Here is a 20615-nt window from a genome sequence, read left to right as displayed (position 1 = left end):
AGGTCTTTGACTCTATATATGATGCCACAACGAATATCCTTGTAGTTGTGCCTATGTGTAATACTAAGTATAGGATAGGAAATAGAATTGTTACATCATAGAATTTAATTTCACTAATGACTGAATAGCAGTCTCCAAAATTCCTATACTAGTCTATGCCGCCACCAGCGATGTGTAGAAGGTCACAGTTCCCTATATCTTTGCCAATAATTAGTATTATCTGCCCTTCTAATTTTTGCAATATAATGGATGTAATGTTTATTTTATTTTTTATTTATTTATTTATTTATTTATTTTTTTTGCGGTATGCGGGCCTCTCACTGTTGTGGCCTCTCCCATTGCGGAGTACAGGCTCCGGACGCACAGGCTCAGCGGCCATGGCTCACGGGCCCAGCCGCTCCGCGGCACGTGGGATCTTCCCGGACCGGGGCACGAACCCGCATCCCCTGCATCGGCAGGCGGACTCTCAACCACTGCGCCACCAGGGAAGCCCGTAATGTTTATTTTAATTTCTTCCATCACTACTGAGGTTGAGCATCTCTTTATATTCTTTCTGGGTATTTGGGTGTTCCATCTATGAATTTCCTTTACCCATTTGCCCTCAGTCTTCCTGCTATTTCTTCCTGCTTTGCTATAGTTCTTTAATGTAAATATGAATCTCTTGTTACTTATAAATAGTTGTGAATATATTTTCCAAGGTCTCTTGACTCTTTATCTTTGATTGTCTTCATTGGGATCTGGTTTAAGAAGACTCTGGGCTCATGGAAGAGCCATGCCTACATTTTTTTTTTTTTCTATATTTGCTCTATGTTTACATTCCACTGTCCACATTTAGGTCTTCAGTGCACACTGAGGATTGGAGATATAGTAGAAATGGGTGTCCAATTTTTTCTTTATTGATTGAGTCAGTATTCCTAATATTTATTAAATGACCCATGCTTTCCACTCTTCTGTGTATATCCAGATATCATGGTGGTGTGGTCAGAGGTCATTTTCATTCTGTGAAATGTATTGAAACTTTCTTTATGGATGTTTCATATAGTTTAATAAATGTCTGTTTTTTTCATATATTTGTTGGGAATAAGTTTGTATGTGTTAGATTAAATTTAGTAATTGTGTTATATCTCATCTCTAGCTTTGCCAATTTTTTTATTCCTTTCATTGACCAGTGATCAAAGTGGGAGTTAATATTACCAAATATAATTGATATTTCTATCTTCTGCTACAATCTCTGGTAATTTTTTGTCTTGTAATATCTATTATATGATTGAAAATTACTCTTCTTGCCTTCTTTGTGCCTGGTAGATCTTTTCCCATTTCTTCAACTCCTGCTTTTTTTTTTTTTTTTTTTTTCGGGATGGAGGTTGAGCATCTCTTTATATTCTTTCTGGGTATTTGGGTGTTCCATCTATGAATTTCCTTTACCCATTTGCCCTCAGTCTTCCTGCTATTTCTTCCTGCTTTGCTATAGTTCTTTAATGTAAATATGAATCTCTTGTTACTTATAAATAGTTGTGAATATATTTTCCAAGGTCTCTTGACTCTTTATCTTTGATTGTCTTCATTGGGATCTGGTTTAAGAAGACTCTGGGCTCATGGAAGAGCCATGCCTACATTTTTTTTTTTTTCTATATTTGCTCTATGTTTACATTCCACTGTCCACATTTAGGTCTTCAGTGCACACTGAGGATTGGAGATATAGTAGAAATGGGTGTCCAATTTTTTCTTTATTGATTGAGTCAGTATTCCTAATATTTATTAAATGACCCATGCTTTCCACTCTTCTGTGTATATCCAGATATCATGGTGGTGTGGTCAGAGGTCATTTTCATTCTGTGAAATGTATTGAAACTTTCTTTATGGATGTTTCATATAGTTTAATAAATGTCTGTTTTTTTCATATATTTGTTGGGAATAAGTTTGTATGTGTTAGATTAAATTTAGTAATTGTGTTATATCTCATCTCTAGCTTTGCCAATTTTTTTATTCCTTTCATTGACCAGTGATCAAAGTGGGAGTTAATATTACCAAATATAATTGATATTTCTATCTTCTGCTACAATCTCTGGTAATTTTTTGTCTTGTAATATCTATTATATGATTGAAAATTACTCTTCTTGCCTTCTTTGTGCCTGGTAGATCTTTTCCCATTTCTTCAACTCCTGCTTTTTTTTTTTTTTTTTTTTTTGCGGTATGCGGGCCTCTCATTGCTGCGGCCCCTCCCATTGTGGAGCACAGGCTCCGGACACGCAGGCTCAGCGGCCACGGCTCACGGGCCCAGCGGCTCCGCGGCATGTGGGATCCTCCCGGATCGGGGCATGAACCCGCGTTCCCCTGCATCGGCAGGCGGACTCTCAACCACTGTGCCACCGGGGAAGCCCCAACTCCTGCTTTTGTGTAGCTTTATATTCTGTGATGTTGCTTGAACCCAATTTTTAATCCAGTGTGTGTATCTGTGTGACTTTTGATGCATGTTTAACACATATATGTTTATTTGAGTTGATTTTATATCAAAAGTTGTTTTAGTCAGATTATTTTATATTTTCCGTTTACTCTCTACTTCCTGTTCTCTCTCTTAACTTGGCACTGAACAGGATCACTCAAGTATTGATAATTAGGTTTATAAAAAGATCTGTTGATACTGAGTGCTCATAAATATGCTGCAATCATATCTCCAAGCACACAAACGTCCTTGTGCTAACTATTCAGTTCAGTGAAAGAATTTGTTAATTTCTTCAAGAAAGAGCCGGTTGCTTATGATGTGTATTAATCGGGGTGTGGCAATAAAATACCTTGGTTTTGCAGACCTGAATCTTCCAAGTTGTCCACAGCTGATAAAAATACTTGGAAGATTTCACTCTGTACCTTTCTTTCAAAGAATCAGAACACGTCTACGCTGAAAGCCATCTTGTCTGAGTCTCATCAAGAGGAATTAGAGACCCCGAAAATTACGGAGACTCATGCAGGGACACACAGTTGGCTGAAACTCTAGAGAGGGGTCTGTATAATTAGTTTTGCATAGATCTATGCTGATGTGAATATTGGGTGGATGGAATATAGAGGGACATATCTTTCATTGGTCTATATTCATGCATTTAACAATAACCCTCCTTCATTATATCACTAATTCAATGCCTGAAATTTGCCAAAATAATTTCACTGACTTACAGCTTTGTTGAAATATCATAGTTACCTTTTTATATCCTTGTCTTCTCTATGACGTATTTCATAAAAAAGAATACGGCCACCTGAAGTCAGTTACAGTTAATAACCAAGCTTTTAAAGAAGGATGACCTTTTCTAAGTCAAGGTCATGAAAAATATTTCTCAAGTAATTACCTTGCTATTACTAGCAATTCTTGTAAAGAAGCTAATTGGGCAAAGAAGGTAAACTGTAAAACGAATGCCAACGATTTTGTGAATTTTGGCTGTGCTTGTCATTTAGCCTGGCTGTCATCACCTCTAGTTTGAGTCCCATGGCTTTGCCTGCACTAATAGTCCATAGAAATAAAAATAAAATAAGTGCAACCCCTCCGGAAGAGTCTTTTCTCCACCTGGGTTAGTACAACACGAGAGTTATGTTTCATTTTCTTGATGCCATTATGATTCAAATGGATCTTCTTTAAATATTAGAGATGCAAGTTAGTTTGGGTTAATCAGAAAACTACTCAGTTTTATTACCAAGTGTCTATGTAACCATGTTATTGACCCCAACCAGGAGAAAAGTAACCTGCCTATCTATCTCCTCAGACCAAGGTGACTCTTATTATTAAATACAGAAATTTTCATCAATTTTGCAGGTGTTCACCATTTTCAAATGTTAAAGAAATTATTTATTTCAACGTAATACGGTTATGGCTATCAAATGCCTTCCATGAAAATCCTTGAAGAAACGTCTCATATGGTTAAAAACTAGAATGCCCTGAAAAAACCACCCAATTCCTACCCCTGTATCCCACTGCAGGCATCTATATAGGTGGTCCATTTTTCCAGAAAGTGCTTTGGAAGAAGATGCTGTCATGTTTCTCATGGTTCGTTTTAGTGTTTTATTTCCAAAAATTTCAAGCAGTTTGTCTTTTCTTTATATCTAATATGTATCTTTTCAGCTGATGAAAACAACAGTTCCTGTTTCTCTTTATTATAATTCTACATATGCCTTAAGGATTTTTTTTTCTTCCTAAAATGTTTTAAGTGTACTTTCTCCCATGGACTTAATTGGTGTTTTAAAACATTTTTAAAGTTTCTCTTACCTTTATACTTATGTTGTCATATTTATGGCTCCGTAGTTCTCATAATCTGGTAGTCCAAAATAGGCATCCTACGTAAGAACGACCTTGTTTAAAAATCTTAGTAGCAGAGTTAGCTACACTCATCTCTGATTTATTCCGAAGTTACACGATTCTTATGTCAACTGTGCTATTCTGTTGGGTTGTATTTAGCTTATGAACCCTACCTATGCTTTTGGCTTCATCTACTGGAAACCCATTATCCAGTGCATGCAGTATGTGTACGTGCTTGGGTATTTGTGTGTGTGTGTGTGAGATTAATGTTTGCCAGGTTTTCTTGTGTTTTTAAGTTGAGCCTTCTGGGATTGCTTGGGTTCTAATTCAGATATTGGCATTGAATTCTTCCTCATTTTTGTACTCTTGGACATACACTTACTGAGCTTGTGAACATGCATAGCCCCATATTAAAGATAAAGACGGAAGTTCGGTGCTGAGCACTGGCTGAGCTTAGGACAGGTAAATGAGTAAAACACACACATGAATAAACAAATACAGACTTTTTGAAGGTAATGAGCAGCATTCTTAAAATTAACTTTGCAAACTATTTTTTCCCTTGCTTCTGTCATCCCTTTTCTGTTCCGCAGGAGAATAGGAAAATACTGATAATCACGTACAGAGAGGTCTTACTAAAAGAGAACCCAGCACACATGATAATTCTCCCCTGGTCACAATCCAAAATGAATAAAAGCAACATGGATGGATGGATGGATGAATGGATGCAGTATACAGAGGCAGTATTACAAACAGGCCTGGTTTTGTTATGAATAGTAGGTCAATTTTTTTATTTCAGATGAGGCAAACTGTTGCAGGTTGTATTCTCCCGGGAGCAGCCTCTGAGATGGAGTTTGGTGTGCAGGATGTTTACCAGGGAGTGTCCTTACCATCAACACGTGTGGAAGAAGGGAAAGGGAGAAGGACTGGCACGGGGAGAAGATGAGCAGGCCCATGACAGCCTCATCCGACTCTGCAGGGGGCTCTGGAGAAAGAGTGTTCCTTCAGAGTTGTTCTGAGATGGGGCAAAATTGCCTTCTTCAGTCACTCATTGGAAGGGCCTGCGCTTGGGTGAGAGGGATCTCTGCAGCTGGGCCCACCTTTGAAGTAGCTGATGACTGAAGGGTGCCCCCTGAGGTCACTCGCAGAATCTGGGGCTCATGTCCTTGAAGGAACCTGGGCCACGTGTCTTCACGTACATCAGATCCTACCACGAATGCAGATGTTAAATAGCTATCGATGTGCATCTTAAATACCTTTTCCTAAAAAAAAGTTTTCATTAAATTGCTCCCACTTTCTCTAATAAAGCTAGTCCAATATTGCAAATAGGAGATGAAAACTGTCACAGTGTAGGTAGGGTAGTAGCATCATTAGACTAGATGTTTTGTTACCAGAACAATTTTGAACTCAAAGAATCTCTTTGATTCCTATGATTTCTTTAGTTTATTCAGGCCATATCGGTGCATCTACTGTTAATGAGAGCGAATAATAATAAGATGGTCACCGCCAACACAGGGTTGGGGTCGGTGGCAGGACCTATAGACAGATAACTATAGTACATGACAGGAGGTAGCAAGTCTTGAGGAAAGTGGCACAGGGTGAGAAAAAAAGCATTTCAGCTAGCGATGGGAGAAGAGTGGGAAGACAAATAAGAAAGTGACTGATTTCAACACAATGCCATCAAATAAATATATGGGAGGTGTTTTGGAAGTACGGAAGATGGACATCTAGCTAGTTCTGGGCATAAACTCTGGAGTCAAGAAAAAGGTTTCCAAGAGAAACTGAGTTGAGTCTCCAAGGGATTTACAGCCTGAAAAAATCTCCAAAGCAGGTAACAGCTGAGCTGAGTTTTACACTTTAAGTTGGTAGGGGTTAGAATGGGCACTGCTGGGGCGGGGGACAGAAAGAGGGACAGGGTGCAGCCCTTGACATTCAGAGTCAGTGTGGCTGAACCAAAGGACACTTACTGTAGGCAAACGGTGTGAGTTGGCACAGAGACAGTATCAGATCTTGAAGCGTCCGGTGCCTCCTGCTCCATCCTAAAGGCAGCGAAGTGATAGAAGCAGAGGGAGATACAAAGTGTTTTAGAAAAACTAATCTGATTGAGGTATATGAGGTGGATTATACTTCAGAAAGCAAACAAATGGGAAGACCAATTAGGACAATTGAAAAGTTTTAATACAAGATGATGGGAGGCATGCACGTGGCTGATTCCCTTTGTTGTACGACAGAAACCAACACAGTATTGTGAAGCGATTATACTCCAATAAAGATCTATTAAAAAAAATAAAGATGATGGAAGAATGCTTGGGGAAGAAAAGAGCCAGATGCAAGAGGTACTGAGAGGTGGAGGAGACAAGACGTCACAGCCAGTGAGAGGGGCTGGAGATAAAGAGAAATGTACAGCTAGCTAGGAATATTACACGAAATCGTATCGTATCATATCATACTACGTTATATTATAAATAACATTAATGTAATAACTTTTATTATTCTGAGCTTCTTGCAGCTGGGAGATTTTGCTAGAGAATTGAAGGAGAGTCTTCGATTAAGGGGAAACACGACACGTTTGGTTTGGGATTGGAGATGCTTCTGGGCCATCCAGATGGAGGCCTTAGCGGACAACCGAACAAGTAGGCAGGAAGCTTGGGAAGGAGTTTTGGACGAAGATGTTGGTGAGGCAGAGCACTGCGTCGAGCTCACACCTGGCAGAGAGGCTGTAGGTGAGACCGTCAGGGACGCAGAGGGAGGAAGCCGGGCCAGGGCACCGAGGAACGATGTCTCCATTAGTGAGGGGCACATAGTCTTCCTCTGAATCGCTGAACTATTTATTTAAGGTTTGTAATCTCCTTCTTACTTTGCGTGAACTTTTCAAATGGAAGAGGCACCTACCCTCATGATCCCTTTGCTGTGGGATCTATGAACTCTTATAAACTCTTATAAACCATCTGTCTAGGATTCATAAATACCCGTAAGCAAGCAGAGATGGTGACAACATTTATTATTCCTGAGAATACATTACTAGTCCATAGTAATAGAGAGAGATATATAGACAATTGCTGATCACATTGATCATACAAACATTGTGTAATTCAATTCTAATAACTGAAAAAAACCTAACACCTCATTGGCTGTATTGGACCCTTTTGTTGAGTAAAATGAGGACAATATTCTATACAGAAAAAATAACGTGCGTTAGGAAATAATACCAGAAAGCACAATAGTTTCCCCTCACTGTAAAACTTGCAGTATAACCTGAGAAAAGATGTGTTTAATCACAGCAATGTCTACAGCAGATGGTGTTCTAACAACAGTGGGACAAATGTGAAGTAGGTGCTCATCTCGAGTGAGAGTTGTGAAATTCGTGTGTACGATTTTGCGTGTTGGTTGTTTCACTTGTAAACAGGCCTTCGAGTCACGGCAGGTGTCTTGAACCTGGGACTTTCTGAAACTGGGGCCAATATGTGTGATTTGTTCCCCTCTTGTTTTCTGTCCATGAAGGAGAACGTTTATCACTTAGAATGTAGCCAGAGCTGAGTAATCTCGGAAACTCCAATTTACGTTTTTGCTCTGACACCTGTCTTAAAGAGTTCTAAGCCAGACAGGGACTCTTCTCCTTACCTGAGCGCGCGCCTTAAATAATTCACGGGTGCGAATCTCCCTAAATGCACCCAAACCGCCTGCTTGACTCGGCCACAGAAATTTAAGTGTGGTAATTTCAGTCTCTGGCTAAAGAAAACCTATTTAATTTTTTACGTTTTATATGGCTTGGGTTGTTGAAAATATGCCCGGGATGCAGCTCCCTAAGGGAATTTTTAGAGAGGGGCCCTGAATGCTGTCCTACCGCACGGGAGAGACAGTGACTCGCTCCTTCTCTGCCTCTCCCACCCGGCAGCAGCGCCAGAGAGCACCCTGCTGGCTCGCTCCCGCCTTTTATTTCTAGGTCAGTGTTTGGGTGTGTCCGTTAATATCAGTTCATATTGAACCCCAGGGGAGCTTCGAGAGAAAGGTCAAGAAGGGCTTGCAAAGAAGCCCACATTTACGTGCACATGCTTAAGCCTCTGTTTATTTAGCACCTGCAGGCTCCCATCAATGCCCTCCTTAGTTGTGCATTGTACCCTCCTGAAGCTCTGGGGGGCTCTGGTCATGCCCTTCTCACTTCAGCAGGTACAGGCCGAGGACCGGCAGCCCAATTCTTGGTGAGCCAGAAGCAGCTCTGGCAGAAGTCACTCAGCTCAGGGGAACAAGCTCACACAGTGGTTCAGAGTTGGCGCCGGTGGCCGTACCTGAGTAAGCAAGGCCAGGTCTTGACTTTATCTCCCCAACTTGCCCTAACAGCACGGGGAGGGGTGGCTCAGCGGGTCCACTAGTTAGAAGTCCTGGGCCCCTAGGACATGCGGCACGTAATATGTGTGCACGGAAAATACTTGTTGTTGTGAGAACATGAATGCAAAAAGAGTAAAGAGTGGTAGGTATAGAAGTAGGTGTATTAGACAATCTTGGAGGGTTTTGAAGGATCTTGGAAATTATACTCTAGGAACACTTGGAGGTTTTCAGGCAGGTTTTGCATTTCAGAACACTTTGGTGATGGATATGTGGGAAATGCATTTCAGGGAGAATAAAATAATTATTATTTTGGTACAGGTGAGAGATAAGAGAGGACTCTGGCAGTGGAAGTCGGAGTGCATAGAAAGGTCCTGATTCAAAAGAGGTTTAGACCAGGAAATCTTGAGGGATTTAGTGATTTATCAGATGATACGATGGAGAACAAGACAGAAGTATGCATGCCTCTCAGTTTCTAGATTTAGTGACCAGCCACTTGGGAATTGCTTAGTCTGCTCATTCTTTCACGTGGTAAACTTCATGGGCCCCGAGGCTACTCAGGATGAATAGCAGCCTCGCCTTTGTCCTTCCCATCTCACCATCTCATCATTGTTATGCCCCGGATGTATCTCCCTTTGTATTCATACCTTCAGGATTGTCTGCTGTGCAAAATGTAGACACATGTTCATCATCACCTCTTAAAAGGTATTTTCAAAAACTGTTATGCAATTAAGATGTACAAGGCTCCATTTATTCCACTAGTTGTGGGAAGTAAAAAAGATAAACTCGATATATCTCCTGCCTCCTGGGTCACTCTGCTGAGGAAACAGCCTCATACATAGATCACTATATTCACGTGTCATACATTTTATTATAAAATCTTGAACAACAGGCTCTTGGGGTGGATGGAGAAAGATTTTAATTGTGTTGTGTGAACAGAATGGAGGACTATATCACATAGGGGCAGTAATCTACAATTCTGTACTCTAAAGCATGCTGTAAAGTAGCAGAATTGGACAAAGAACCAGTTCTATGGTTAGACAGTCCATTCAGCGATGTGCTCAACCCACAAGTCACACGTGTTCACCAGCCTCACGGTTTTTGAGCCACAGCTTGTATTTGGATGGACAGTACAGAGCCCTGAGCCTACGCAGGTTCTAGGCATCCCTGATGGGTATACGGATCCTAAAATGGGTGTAATTGGGACTGAGCTCTCAGAGATCAGCCATGGGGTTTGCATTCCCACAATGGACAGGATTAGGAGATGCAATTTTTGGAGACTTTATGAAACATGTAAGATGTTATAAAAAGAAAATGTTTAAAGGATGCGAAGAAAGGGCTTGTTAAACAGAATGGAGAAAAGGAGCTAGAAAGATGAAAATATCCACAGCCTTGGCTCAGAATACTTTGGCTTGAGACAGGCTCCCTGAGCAGCCTGATACCAAAAGCTGTCAACCTGAGACTTTTGTATGGAGACTCATGGAGTTAAATTACCACTGGACAGGAAATGACAAAATGTTGGAATAGATGAAATTATATATGGCAATGGAAACAGAGCCTTATATGTCTCAACATGCATGTAATGTATTTGATTTTCCCAGTGAATTATGGGCCTTGGGACAAAAAAAAAAAAAAGAGTTAAGAAGAGGAAAGGTAGAAAGATGCTAAACTGAGCTACTTCTAGGTACCACCTGGGCTCTGGGGCTGGCATGTTACATAAAGCCCTCGCCTGACCCTCATGAATTGTGTCACTGTCACCATTTTACACATGAAGAAATAGAATCACAGAGTTAAAAAAAAAACCGGATCGAGGTAACACTGCTGCCTCCTCAAGACTGGCCAACACACAACTAAGTTTGTTTCAGTGTGTGTCACACTCCCCTCTGGGTGAGGGGGAAGGTAAAACTTGCTTTGTCCCCTGTGAAAAAGAATACACAGTTAGTTAATTTTTGAGGGACAAGACACAGAAATGTATGAACCTCATTTAATGTTCTTGTTAAGGGTTTAGAAAGAATAAGAATCTAAACTAACATTTGACAGTATTCAAGGGCTCTGCACTGCCTCAGAGAAAGGAACCCCCAGCATTATGTAGAATGAAATACACAAGCCTGGTAAGAAGTGACATTTAGCAGATATTTATATACTTTATGAAGGACGGTTTTGTGGAAACCTGCCGCAGGTCACATTCAGAATTTCTGCCCCTGTATTGTTACAAGGTTTTACTGTCAATAAGATTCAGAGAATTTACCTTAAAAGGTGACATAATGACTCAGACACACTAAGCAGTGCACCTCAAACAGGTGACTTGGCTTCACCAAAATCATTACAAGAGTTTTTGAATCACTTGGTTTACCTTTTGCCTCCAATTTTATATCTTATACATGTAAAATATAAGATTCTGGACCCCTTAAAATATTTTTAAGCATTTTGTACAGCACACTTGTGTTTCGTGGCTAAAGCAAGGGAGACAGCATATGTAGTAAGAAGTGACATGACACACAGGTGTTTTAATTTGTGTTAAAAAAATAAAGTGCGTCCCAATGTAATGTGGCAGGCGAAATAAGAAGTTACAAAGTGATTTTGACGTTATTCTGGGAAAATGACTTTTCCCCCTAACTAAATCCTTCCTTTCGTCATGAAAATTTTATTTTAACTATCTTGGATAGTTTCTGTCTCTAAATACATTTTAAAATATTTTAAATATTACCTTTTTCCCCTGTAATATATTAACAATAACTTATGAGTCTTAATTATGCACTATGATATTGTATTTAAAAAGCTGGCTATTAAGAGCAGTGTGCCCCAGCAAAAAATGTCCCCAGGTGCTGTGTGTGTTGCGTTGTATCTACTCTTTATAGTTTATGCTTCGTTTCTCCCCACCTTTACCTTGCCAATTGTGGCTTCTTACTGAGCCCTCATCAGTATGCCTGAATTCTCAGCGTCTGGTTTAGACCAAGAAAGGAGATAATAAGTGTGCTGCAGAAGTTTAAAATACGATGTTCAGAGAGAGGGATTGTCCTTTGAGTGACATGAGTGAGGGTTAGTGCCGGGCTTTCTGACCTTTGTTTTCACTGGTTTGGAATCTTCATTTCCAGCAGTGTCACTTTATACCTAAACGTTTTGAAATTTACTTCTTTAACTATAATTATACTTCTTACAGTTCTATAAACCAGTGAATTACATACCTTTTAGAATTATGGAAAGCATGAATTTTTAAAAATTGATTCACCTATAGCTACTTCTTGCCTCTGTTCTTCAGAAATATTATGCATATGCCCTTTCTCTGTCCTATAACTTTCTTCTGCTATAAAAAAGACACTCTTGTATTTAATAATTATTAACGGCCTACAGCCCATATTGCTTTCTTATTAAATAGATAGGTCAGAGGTGCTACATCTTACCTTTCTTTTTAAAAAAAATTTATTTATTTATTTTTATTTTTGGCTCTGCTGGGTCTTCATTGCTGTGCGCGGGCTTTTCTCTAGTTGCGGTGAGCGGGGGCTGCTCTTCCTTGCGGTGTGTGGGCTTCTCATTGCAGGGGCTTCTCTTGTTGCGGAGCACAGGCTCTAGGTGCACGGGCTTCAGTAGATGTGGCTCGCGGGCTCAGCACTTGTGGCTCGCGGGCTCTAGAGTGCAGGCTCAGCAGTTGTGGCAAACGGGCTTAGTTGCTCCGCGGCATGTGGGATCTTCCCGGACCAGGGCTCGAACCCGTGTCCTCTGCATTGGCAGGCGGATTCTTCACCACTGCGCCGCGAGGGAAGCCCTTATTTTTCTTTCTTGATCTGGGGCTTAGAAAGTGAGTCCTTATATATTTCTTCTCCATATTGTAACTAATAAGGGAAATGGAGTCCTTTCCCTTGCCCACTAATGTTTCATTTCACTGTTGTTTTTTTCCTCATATTAAAGGCTTATGAAATAGAATCAGTGCTAAGAAACCAATTCAGGTGCCTGTGAAAGTCTGTGACACCCCTGTGCTCATTAGCTGCTCACAGCGGCCCCCCTCATTTTACAAATAAGGAAACTGAGGCACATAGGGCTGCTAATAACTTTAGTTCGCAGCACAGCTGAACTGAAACCCAGGTAGTCTGGCTCCAAAGTTCTTATCTTAGAAAAATGGTCTGCAGTTCAGATAAAAAAGCACCAAAGCCAAAAACGGGTGCTTAGGCTTGTCTGAGTAGACTCAGAATTAGGTTTCTGTGTGTAAGTCAACCAAAGAAGAGGAAGCATAGTTACTTTTTATCTTTAAAATGTCAACTTATTCAGTGTTAATACTTGATATGGAGTAAACGTTCGTAACACTTGGGGCAAGGTTTAGAGAAATAGAAGCACTTTTGCTACAACTTGGCACTTTCCCTGCCTAATGACAAACAACTAGGAACAAACACAGTGTAATCCAACTTGATCTATGCAGGGTGTAGGCTGTCAGCATTTATTAAGCGTAAGAATGTCTTCTTGTAGCAGAAAAAAGTTACAGGATAGAGAAAAGGCTCTACTTTTCAAGAACGGAGGCAAGAATTAGCTACAGAGTGATCAGAATTGAAAACAAAAGCAAAAACAAAATTCAGACTATCCACATTTCTAAAATATCACTGACTCATCGGTTATGAGCACCAGGTAGAACCTCATCCTGAGATCTTTTGCTCTTAGCGTCAGATCAACTTGTTGCAGACCCAAAGTTCTAACTTCACCTTGAGGCTCCACAGCAGTTTTGACATTGAACATGCGTGTCTGTACTTTCAGCTGTTTGTTTCCTTGCTTGTTTGTTTGTTTGTTTCTCTGGTAAAACCTAACTTGAGTCACCTGCTGACTAACGCTGGCTAATTTGCAACTTGGCTAATGACTAACGTGCAATTCTAACTTCCAACTTCTTTTGAAAGCACACCGTAGTAGTAATCATAATATTAAATTACAGAAAAACCACTGCTATACTTTGTTGACATCCGCTGCCTATGACTATGAATGAAAGCTCCACTGGGTACAGATGGTATATCATGTTCATTGCCGTCTGTCCAGCACACACAATGCAGTATTGAGCACGTACCAGGTGCTCAGTAAGCACTTCTTGGGTGAATGAGTGAATGAATGAATGAATGGTTTCCGTTCAGATGTTTCTCAGCTGGATCCCTTTTGTCTCCCCTGAGGTGATAATTGAAAGGAGACTATGACTGATTTAAAGAATGAACTTTGCAGACATCCTGCTGTTTAATAACTTCATTTTGTAAAATCACCTAATATAATAACTGGTTTATATTAGGTTATTATTGGCTTAATAATCTTAACAATCTGTGAATAACTACCCCAAAAGGCTGATAGGAAGACGATATTGATAACTAGCCCATGACCCCATGACAAATAAGTAGCCACAGGAGGATCCACAGCTGCCTCCCCTGCCTCCACATTGACCATTTTACAATGCTGACACCCTGTGAAGCCATCTCGGAAGTTGCCAAGAAGAATGGTCCTGAGGCAAGAAGAATGAATGAGAGTTTGTTAGGGAAATTAAATCAAAAAAGAACATTCCAGACTGAGCTCGGCTGTGTCAACGGCTGGCCGAGCTGAAGGCTATATAACCTTATTTTCAGTAGCAACACATCTCCACAACTCGGAAAACTGGCCACGGACCAGTCCATAACTTAAGGTCATGTGCAAGGAATGTGTAAAATTGGGGGGTGCGGAGTAATGATGCAAGTATCCCAACACAAATCTTTTAAATTGACGTTTGCTATTAGTTGGATGTTAGATATTAAAAATGTTAACAATTAAACTGGAATCTCTGCTTCTTCAGTAGGCTTAAAGTATTAACAAGATGTGGAATGGATTGAAGAGGGAACAGTAATTGTACTCCTAGTATTAGCAAAGCAGGAAAGAAATCTCCTCTGTACACATCATTTTTAAAAGCTTCCAAGAGAAAACCAAACCCAGGTCCCTCTTTCATAGTATTGACGCTGAAAAGTGCAGAATCTGAAATGTTTCCTTTAAAAATGATTATTGAATTTTTAAAAAATTTATCAAAATAAATGTGATTAAGCATATTTGCTGAAGTACAAATCAAACCATGCTTTTCATTGCGAACAATGAGAAAATTCAAATAACAGAGGAGCACAATTTCCAATCTTCTACCGGTTCACATACTTTTTTCTATAGCAGTGATTTGTATTACTCTTTCAATGTCATGCAAAAGGGTTACAGAAAAAAATGTATTTACACAGTTCATTGTCATCTTTCTTCTATTACTTTTTCTTTTCTTTCAGTTCCACCTTTTATCCAACCTTTTGAGTTTCCAAGATTCTCCATTGGACAGCGGGTCTTTATCCCGTGTGTTGTGGTCTCGGGGGACCTACCCATCACCATCACCTGGCAGAAGGACGGCCGGCCAATCCCAGCGAGCCTCGGGGTGACCATTGACAACATTGACTTCACGAGCTCCTTAAGGATTTCCAATCTCTCCCTGATGCACAATGGGAATTACACCTGCATAGCCCGCAATGAGGCAGCAGCTGTGGAGCACCAGAGCCAACTAATTGTGAGAGGTGAGGAGGCACTTAGGATGCCTGGCACCTATGCAGTCAGGTTCTACAGCACTCACCAATGGCGTTTCCTTGAAATGTTATGAAAATAACCAGAATTCATAAGAATTCCCTGTCATCCCCCCCACCCCGCCACACACACGCACAGCTGTAGAAGCCAACTATGAACTCCCCTAAATTCCAAGCCAAGGTGTATTTACCTAAAATATGAAGTTGCAGAAAATTAGCAGAGAAGAAATGTGTGAATGAGATGTGGGGACCGTGGGATTTAATTCTTGAAATAAGGCTTCCCTACGTTAACCCAGTGACTTGTGAGGCCCCAAATCCATGAGCTCATGCTGTGTTGTATTTATTTTATATAGCACTTTTTATATTATCATTTAGCTTGATGGCTTTTAAAAATAATATTTGCCAAAGCCATATATCACAGTTTTTCTAAAGTCAAAAAATAGTAGCTTTTTATATTTTTTAATTTTCGTTTTAGAAATGTGGTTTTCTTTGTTCCTCCCTTCTGCTGAGCATCACATGTCTATTTTGGAAGGGTATTGAAACATTTACTAAATTAAGCAAAGTGTGGCAATATTTATGAAAAAAATTCAGATAAGATGGTTTAACTTGTAGAAAACTTTGCCAGGGCTCTCAATGCACCTAAAATGTAAGCAACAGTCTTACTCTTCAAAATGAGAAGCTAGTGTTCTCCAGTGTCTGGTGAGCATGGATGTTCTGTGACTTTATGGTTCTCCTAGAGTTGTATGTGTTCATCTACCAGCAGAATATTCATCCACATTGCAGAAGTAACTGTATGAAATTAAAGATTTATATTAATGTTGATTGTTTGCATTTTAAAGGCCTCGAACACAGGCCTCTCACTGTAATTGTCAGGAGGGGGTGATTTCCTTTACCTGCAGGACAGTCACTAGATGTCAGCAGACTCTTTCTTGAGCAATAGGTTCCCATGTCCTTCCTCAGTCCTTCCACCTTGTCCACATGACCCCTCTGCTTCCTTTCTTGTTGAAGAGTAATGCTCATTCTGTCTACTTGCCAACAAAATAGAGTGGAGCATACTTAGAATTCATATGAAGGCACCAGCTGTGTATCTGTGAAAAAGATTTTCCCTGAGTGAGTAAGAAAATCTACCTTCAGTTATAGATACAACACAAAGGTACAAATGGCCTTATGCAAATAAAATTGGGGTACATGAAATTTTTTTCCCATTTCTGAAGATGCATAAAAATGGGAGCCAATCTAGGACTGCTTCCCAAGTGTTTTCTTATAAGGAGAACTGACTCTTACTATCATTTGTGAAGGGCAAAGCAGTGAGTACATTAGCCTGTCTCCGATATAATCTGCTCTGAAGGATCCAGGTCAGAGAACAGAAATGCTACGTAAAAACGTACATGAGTGTTCTGTGAATCACTTGCCTTTGCAGGAAAGGCAAGCAGACTTTTCTGACCAAGGCGAAGGTCAGATGACCTGGAATTGAGCCTAGCTAATCAGGATCATGTAGTGGATCACAATCTGATTAGTATCTCCGTGTGGTTGTTTTTGAAATATGTTAAATAAGGTTCTGTGAAATTAACATGAAGTCGCTAGTTAGGTGATGTAGCCCCGAGAAAGGAAATGTGCTGCACAAGCAGGTCAGTAGCTGGAGAAATAGTCAAGGGCAAGATAATGTGCGGGGGCAGTGGTTCTCAATCCAGACTCCACCATAAAATCTCCTGGGAGATGTAAGAAAACATTGATGACCATTTTCTGGTCCTAACTAAGCCCACCTAAATCATTATCTCTGGGAGTAGATCCATCTCCCAGATCTCTGGGGCATTTTCCTTTTTTTTTTTTTTCCCAATTCAAAATCACCTGTTAGTGGTTCTTGAATTTTGTCACACATTAAAATTACGTGGGGAGCTTTAAAAAATTCCTGATGTCCAGGTTGAAGTCCAATTAAATAACCATCCTTGGAGGTGGGACCCAGGCACCAGGAATTTGTAAAATCCCTGAGTTGATTCTAATATGCAGCCAAGTTTAAGTCCAAGCACCCTGGGTAATTTGAATATGCAGCTATTTTAGAAGTCTGGAGTTTTTTTTCCTAAATGCAAAGAGAGGCCGCTGGTGACTGTAACTAGGCTAGCGGCATGGCCTGATTTATGTTTTTAATCATCACACTAGCAGCTGTGGACAGAATGGACTGGTCCAGAAAGCAAGTAGGTGAGGAGCTATTTCAGAAGTCGAGGCAAGATAAAAAGCGCCTTGAGTGAAGGTGGTCACAGTCAAGGTAATGAGAAGCAGACGAATTTGCAATATGTTTTGGAGACGAATCAAACAAAGCATGTATATAAAGTGGACGTTGCAAAGAGAGAGAAAGAGGAATTGTTAATTGAGGTACATATTTTGCCTAATAAGGTAAATGAAAGTGTCTTCTACAGAAGTGGAGAAGATACAAGGAATAGCAGTTGTCACAAGGGAAAGAACGATGTCGGAGAAACAAGAAGGTCTAGACTCAAGGCATTCCACAATTTAAGGTTCCAGAATAAGAGGAGGAATCAGCAAAGGAGGCAGGAAGAGGGAGAGGTCAGTGAAACAGGAGGAAATCCAGTGGACTGTGGGGACCTGAAAGCAAAATAGGAAATAATCAAGAAAGATAGGTGATAAAGTATATCAAATCCCACTGAAAGTAGAAAAAGAGGAAAACCAAGAATTGCTCATTGGGTTTTAGGAAGATGGATATTGTTTGTTACCTTGTAGAGTGGCGTGGCTGCAGTGAATCCCTGATTAGTGGGGCTTGAAAAAAGAAAGGGAGGTGAACTCACGTGTGGGAACTCAGGAAAACACAACTATTTTTACATTTTCAGGAATGTTCGTATGACAGGAGGCGAGATGGACATGGGACAAGGGAAGCTTACATACTGATGGGAATGAGCCAATAGAGAGGAAAAATGTATGTGGCAGGATAAAGAGATAATTACAGGATCCAAGTCCTTGACTTAGTTAATTGGGTTCTTTGAACCAGTGGAATATGTCCAAACTAGTGTAATAATAGCCTTGGTCGGGCTCCAGAAAGTAGAACCAACAGAAATGGTTGGAAATTTCAGTGAGACAGATTTTGAGTCAAGTAACTTAAAAGATAAATATAAAATTCATCAAATGGGATCATCAGAGAGTAACATGCAGTGGATTTATCCTCCTACCATCAACAATTATAAAACTGGACAAAACTTTATAAAGTAACCATTTTCCAAATATGAAACAGGCAGTACAGGGCTGTGGTCCTAGATAGGAGAGAAATATATGAGTTAAGCCCCAAATCCACCACATATTTTTTCTTGGTGCACTTTCCAAACCATGATAGACGGACGCAGAGCCCAAATAGATAATAGTGGTTTTTATGGTGATGAAAAACAAAGATAGACACTTAGAACTATTGAGGTGCTGGAAATTGCAGGGCAGAGTACTAGAGAGTGGGGAGCTGTTCAAAGAAAGATTTCTAAAAATCTGTATAGGGCTCCCTTTGAGTCTTTAGCTTAATACTGCACTTCACATGCATAGGGCGAGACCCTATGAAATCTAGCAGAGAGCAACTTCCAGGAGTATGTGAGATGAATAAAGATTCCAGCAGTCACACAGTCCTGAGAAACGTTGGAGTTCTGATTAGCCAGAGTAGAGAACACACAGAGAATTCAGTTAAAATCTCAGAAGAGGCCACACACTAAGAGAGGCCTAATCGAGCCCTGGGATAAGGGCTACTCTAGCCCAGCCCTGATAAAAAGCCTACAGGTAGCCTTGAGAGGATAAAATTTCTTCACTGGTAAATCGACTGTTTGCAAAAATAACATTCAGTGTTCTTAAAAGGAAGACAACAAAATCCAGACTCTCAATATCATAGCATATCTGCAATGCCTTGCACATAATTACTGGGTATGAGAAGAAATAGGAAAATGTGAACCATAAATAAAAGGAAAAAAAAAAAAAAAAGAAAAGAAACAGCCTAATGGGCATACAGATGTTAGAATTAGCCGGCAATGTTTTAAAGTAGCTATGATAAGCATTTTCAAAAATTCAACTGAAAAGATGTGTGCAATGAGTGAATACATAGGGAATGCAAGAAGAGAAGCATGAAACATTTTTTAAAAGAACCAAAAGGAAATTCTAGATCTGAAAAACACAATATCTGAAATGAGAAATTAGCTGGATATATTAAGTGAGATCTTGGATACTGCAGAGCAAAGGATAATTGAACTTGAAAAGAGGGCACGAGAAAAATATCCAAATTTTTTAGAGAGATAAAAGACTTAAAATGGCAGACAATGGCTCAGTGAGCCTGAAGTAATTTCAAGGAGTCCAATATAAATATAGTTAGAACCTCAGAAAGAAGGGCAGGAAAAACATAGATCTGAATAGTAATGGCTTGAAAATTTTCAAATGTGGTGAAAAATATAAATCTGCTGGTCAAAATGATTAATGAAGCTCAAGTAAACTAAGCACAAAGAAAAAGCCAAGCCACGGCACATCATGGGGTGCAGGTTTCACGGATTTTTTGCATAACCTATCAAACTGTACATTTAAAACCTGTGAATATTACTGTATATAAATTGCACCTCAATTTTTAAAAAATGTAAATGTAAATTTTCTAATATTCAAAATTCTTCAAAAATGAAGTAATGAATAATTTCCTTCACAAAGTATTAACTTTCCTGCCAACGGAGGAGACATCATTTATCAAAAGCCGAATGCTATTTTGAAAGGCGTTGTATGGAATAGGTGTCACAGGTTAGTGGCTGGCCTCAATAAAAAGTAGTTTCCCTTCTGGCATTAATGCTCAATGATTTAAAGTTAAAGGCTCTTATTTGCACTCCTTCCTCACGGGCTGTATCATATTTTATGACACATATGGAAAATATTCTAACTTCAACATGACTTTTAGTAAATATATCTATTTGTTAATTCTATTTAATAGAATATGTAAGGCACTTAAGGTACACAACTTTCCTTAGCCCATGCTACAATGGAGATGGGTTTATGATTCATTGAATTAAAATTTAAACCTGGGCCAATTCTCGAGCTCATGTTGCATAGATACCATAATAGATCATCATGCTGATTTCAGAAAATAATCACCTTGAAATAAACCTTAATAAAGTCAAGGCAGCTTTCTTTGGGCCTGCTCTTCTTTTAATTACAGATGGAATGGCAGTGGCTAAAATGAATTAACTAGATGAGGGTTACACGATAACCTTAACTCTCTAATGAAGCTTTCTCTATTTTAAAGTCCTCGTCTGTAGCAATCATTATTTCGCTTGTTTTTTAAAAAAACTTAACAGTCCCATGAGTTCGGTATTTTCCTGTGTCTTTTTACATATGTCCCCATATCTCTTCCCTCTTGCGTCTCCCTCCCTCACACCCTCCCTATCCCACCCCTCTAGGTGGTCACAGAGCACCGAGCTGATCTCCCTCTGCTATGCGGCTGCTTCCCACTAGCTACCTATTTTACGTTT

The 20615-nt window shown here is 39.9% G+C and overlaps 1 protein-coding gene across 1 annotated transcript in view; it reads left to right on the top strand.

Annotated features, from left to right (window-relative positions):
- DSCAM (DS cell adhesion molecule) overlaps positions 1-20615 on the top strand; it is a 759593-nt gene that overhangs the window by 469180 nt on the left and 269798 nt on the right. Inside the window, exon 10 of the mRNA XM_024120069.1 lies at positions 14851-15129. Coding sequence (XP_023975837.1) covers positions 14851-15129 — 279 coding nt within the window. The remainder of the gene's footprint in view (positions 1-14850; positions 15130-20615) is intronic.

This window comes from Physeter macrocephalus, chromosome 8 (assembly GCF_002837175.3).
Source record: "Physeter macrocephalus isolate SW-GA chromosome 8, ASM283717v5, whole genome shotgun sequence".
Lineage (NCBI taxonomy): Eukaryota > Metazoa > Chordata > Mammalia > Artiodactyla > Physeteridae > Physeter > Physeter macrocephalus.
Note: the sequence above shows the minus strand (reverse complement) of the source record. Positions and strands in the feature narration are given on the sequence as shown.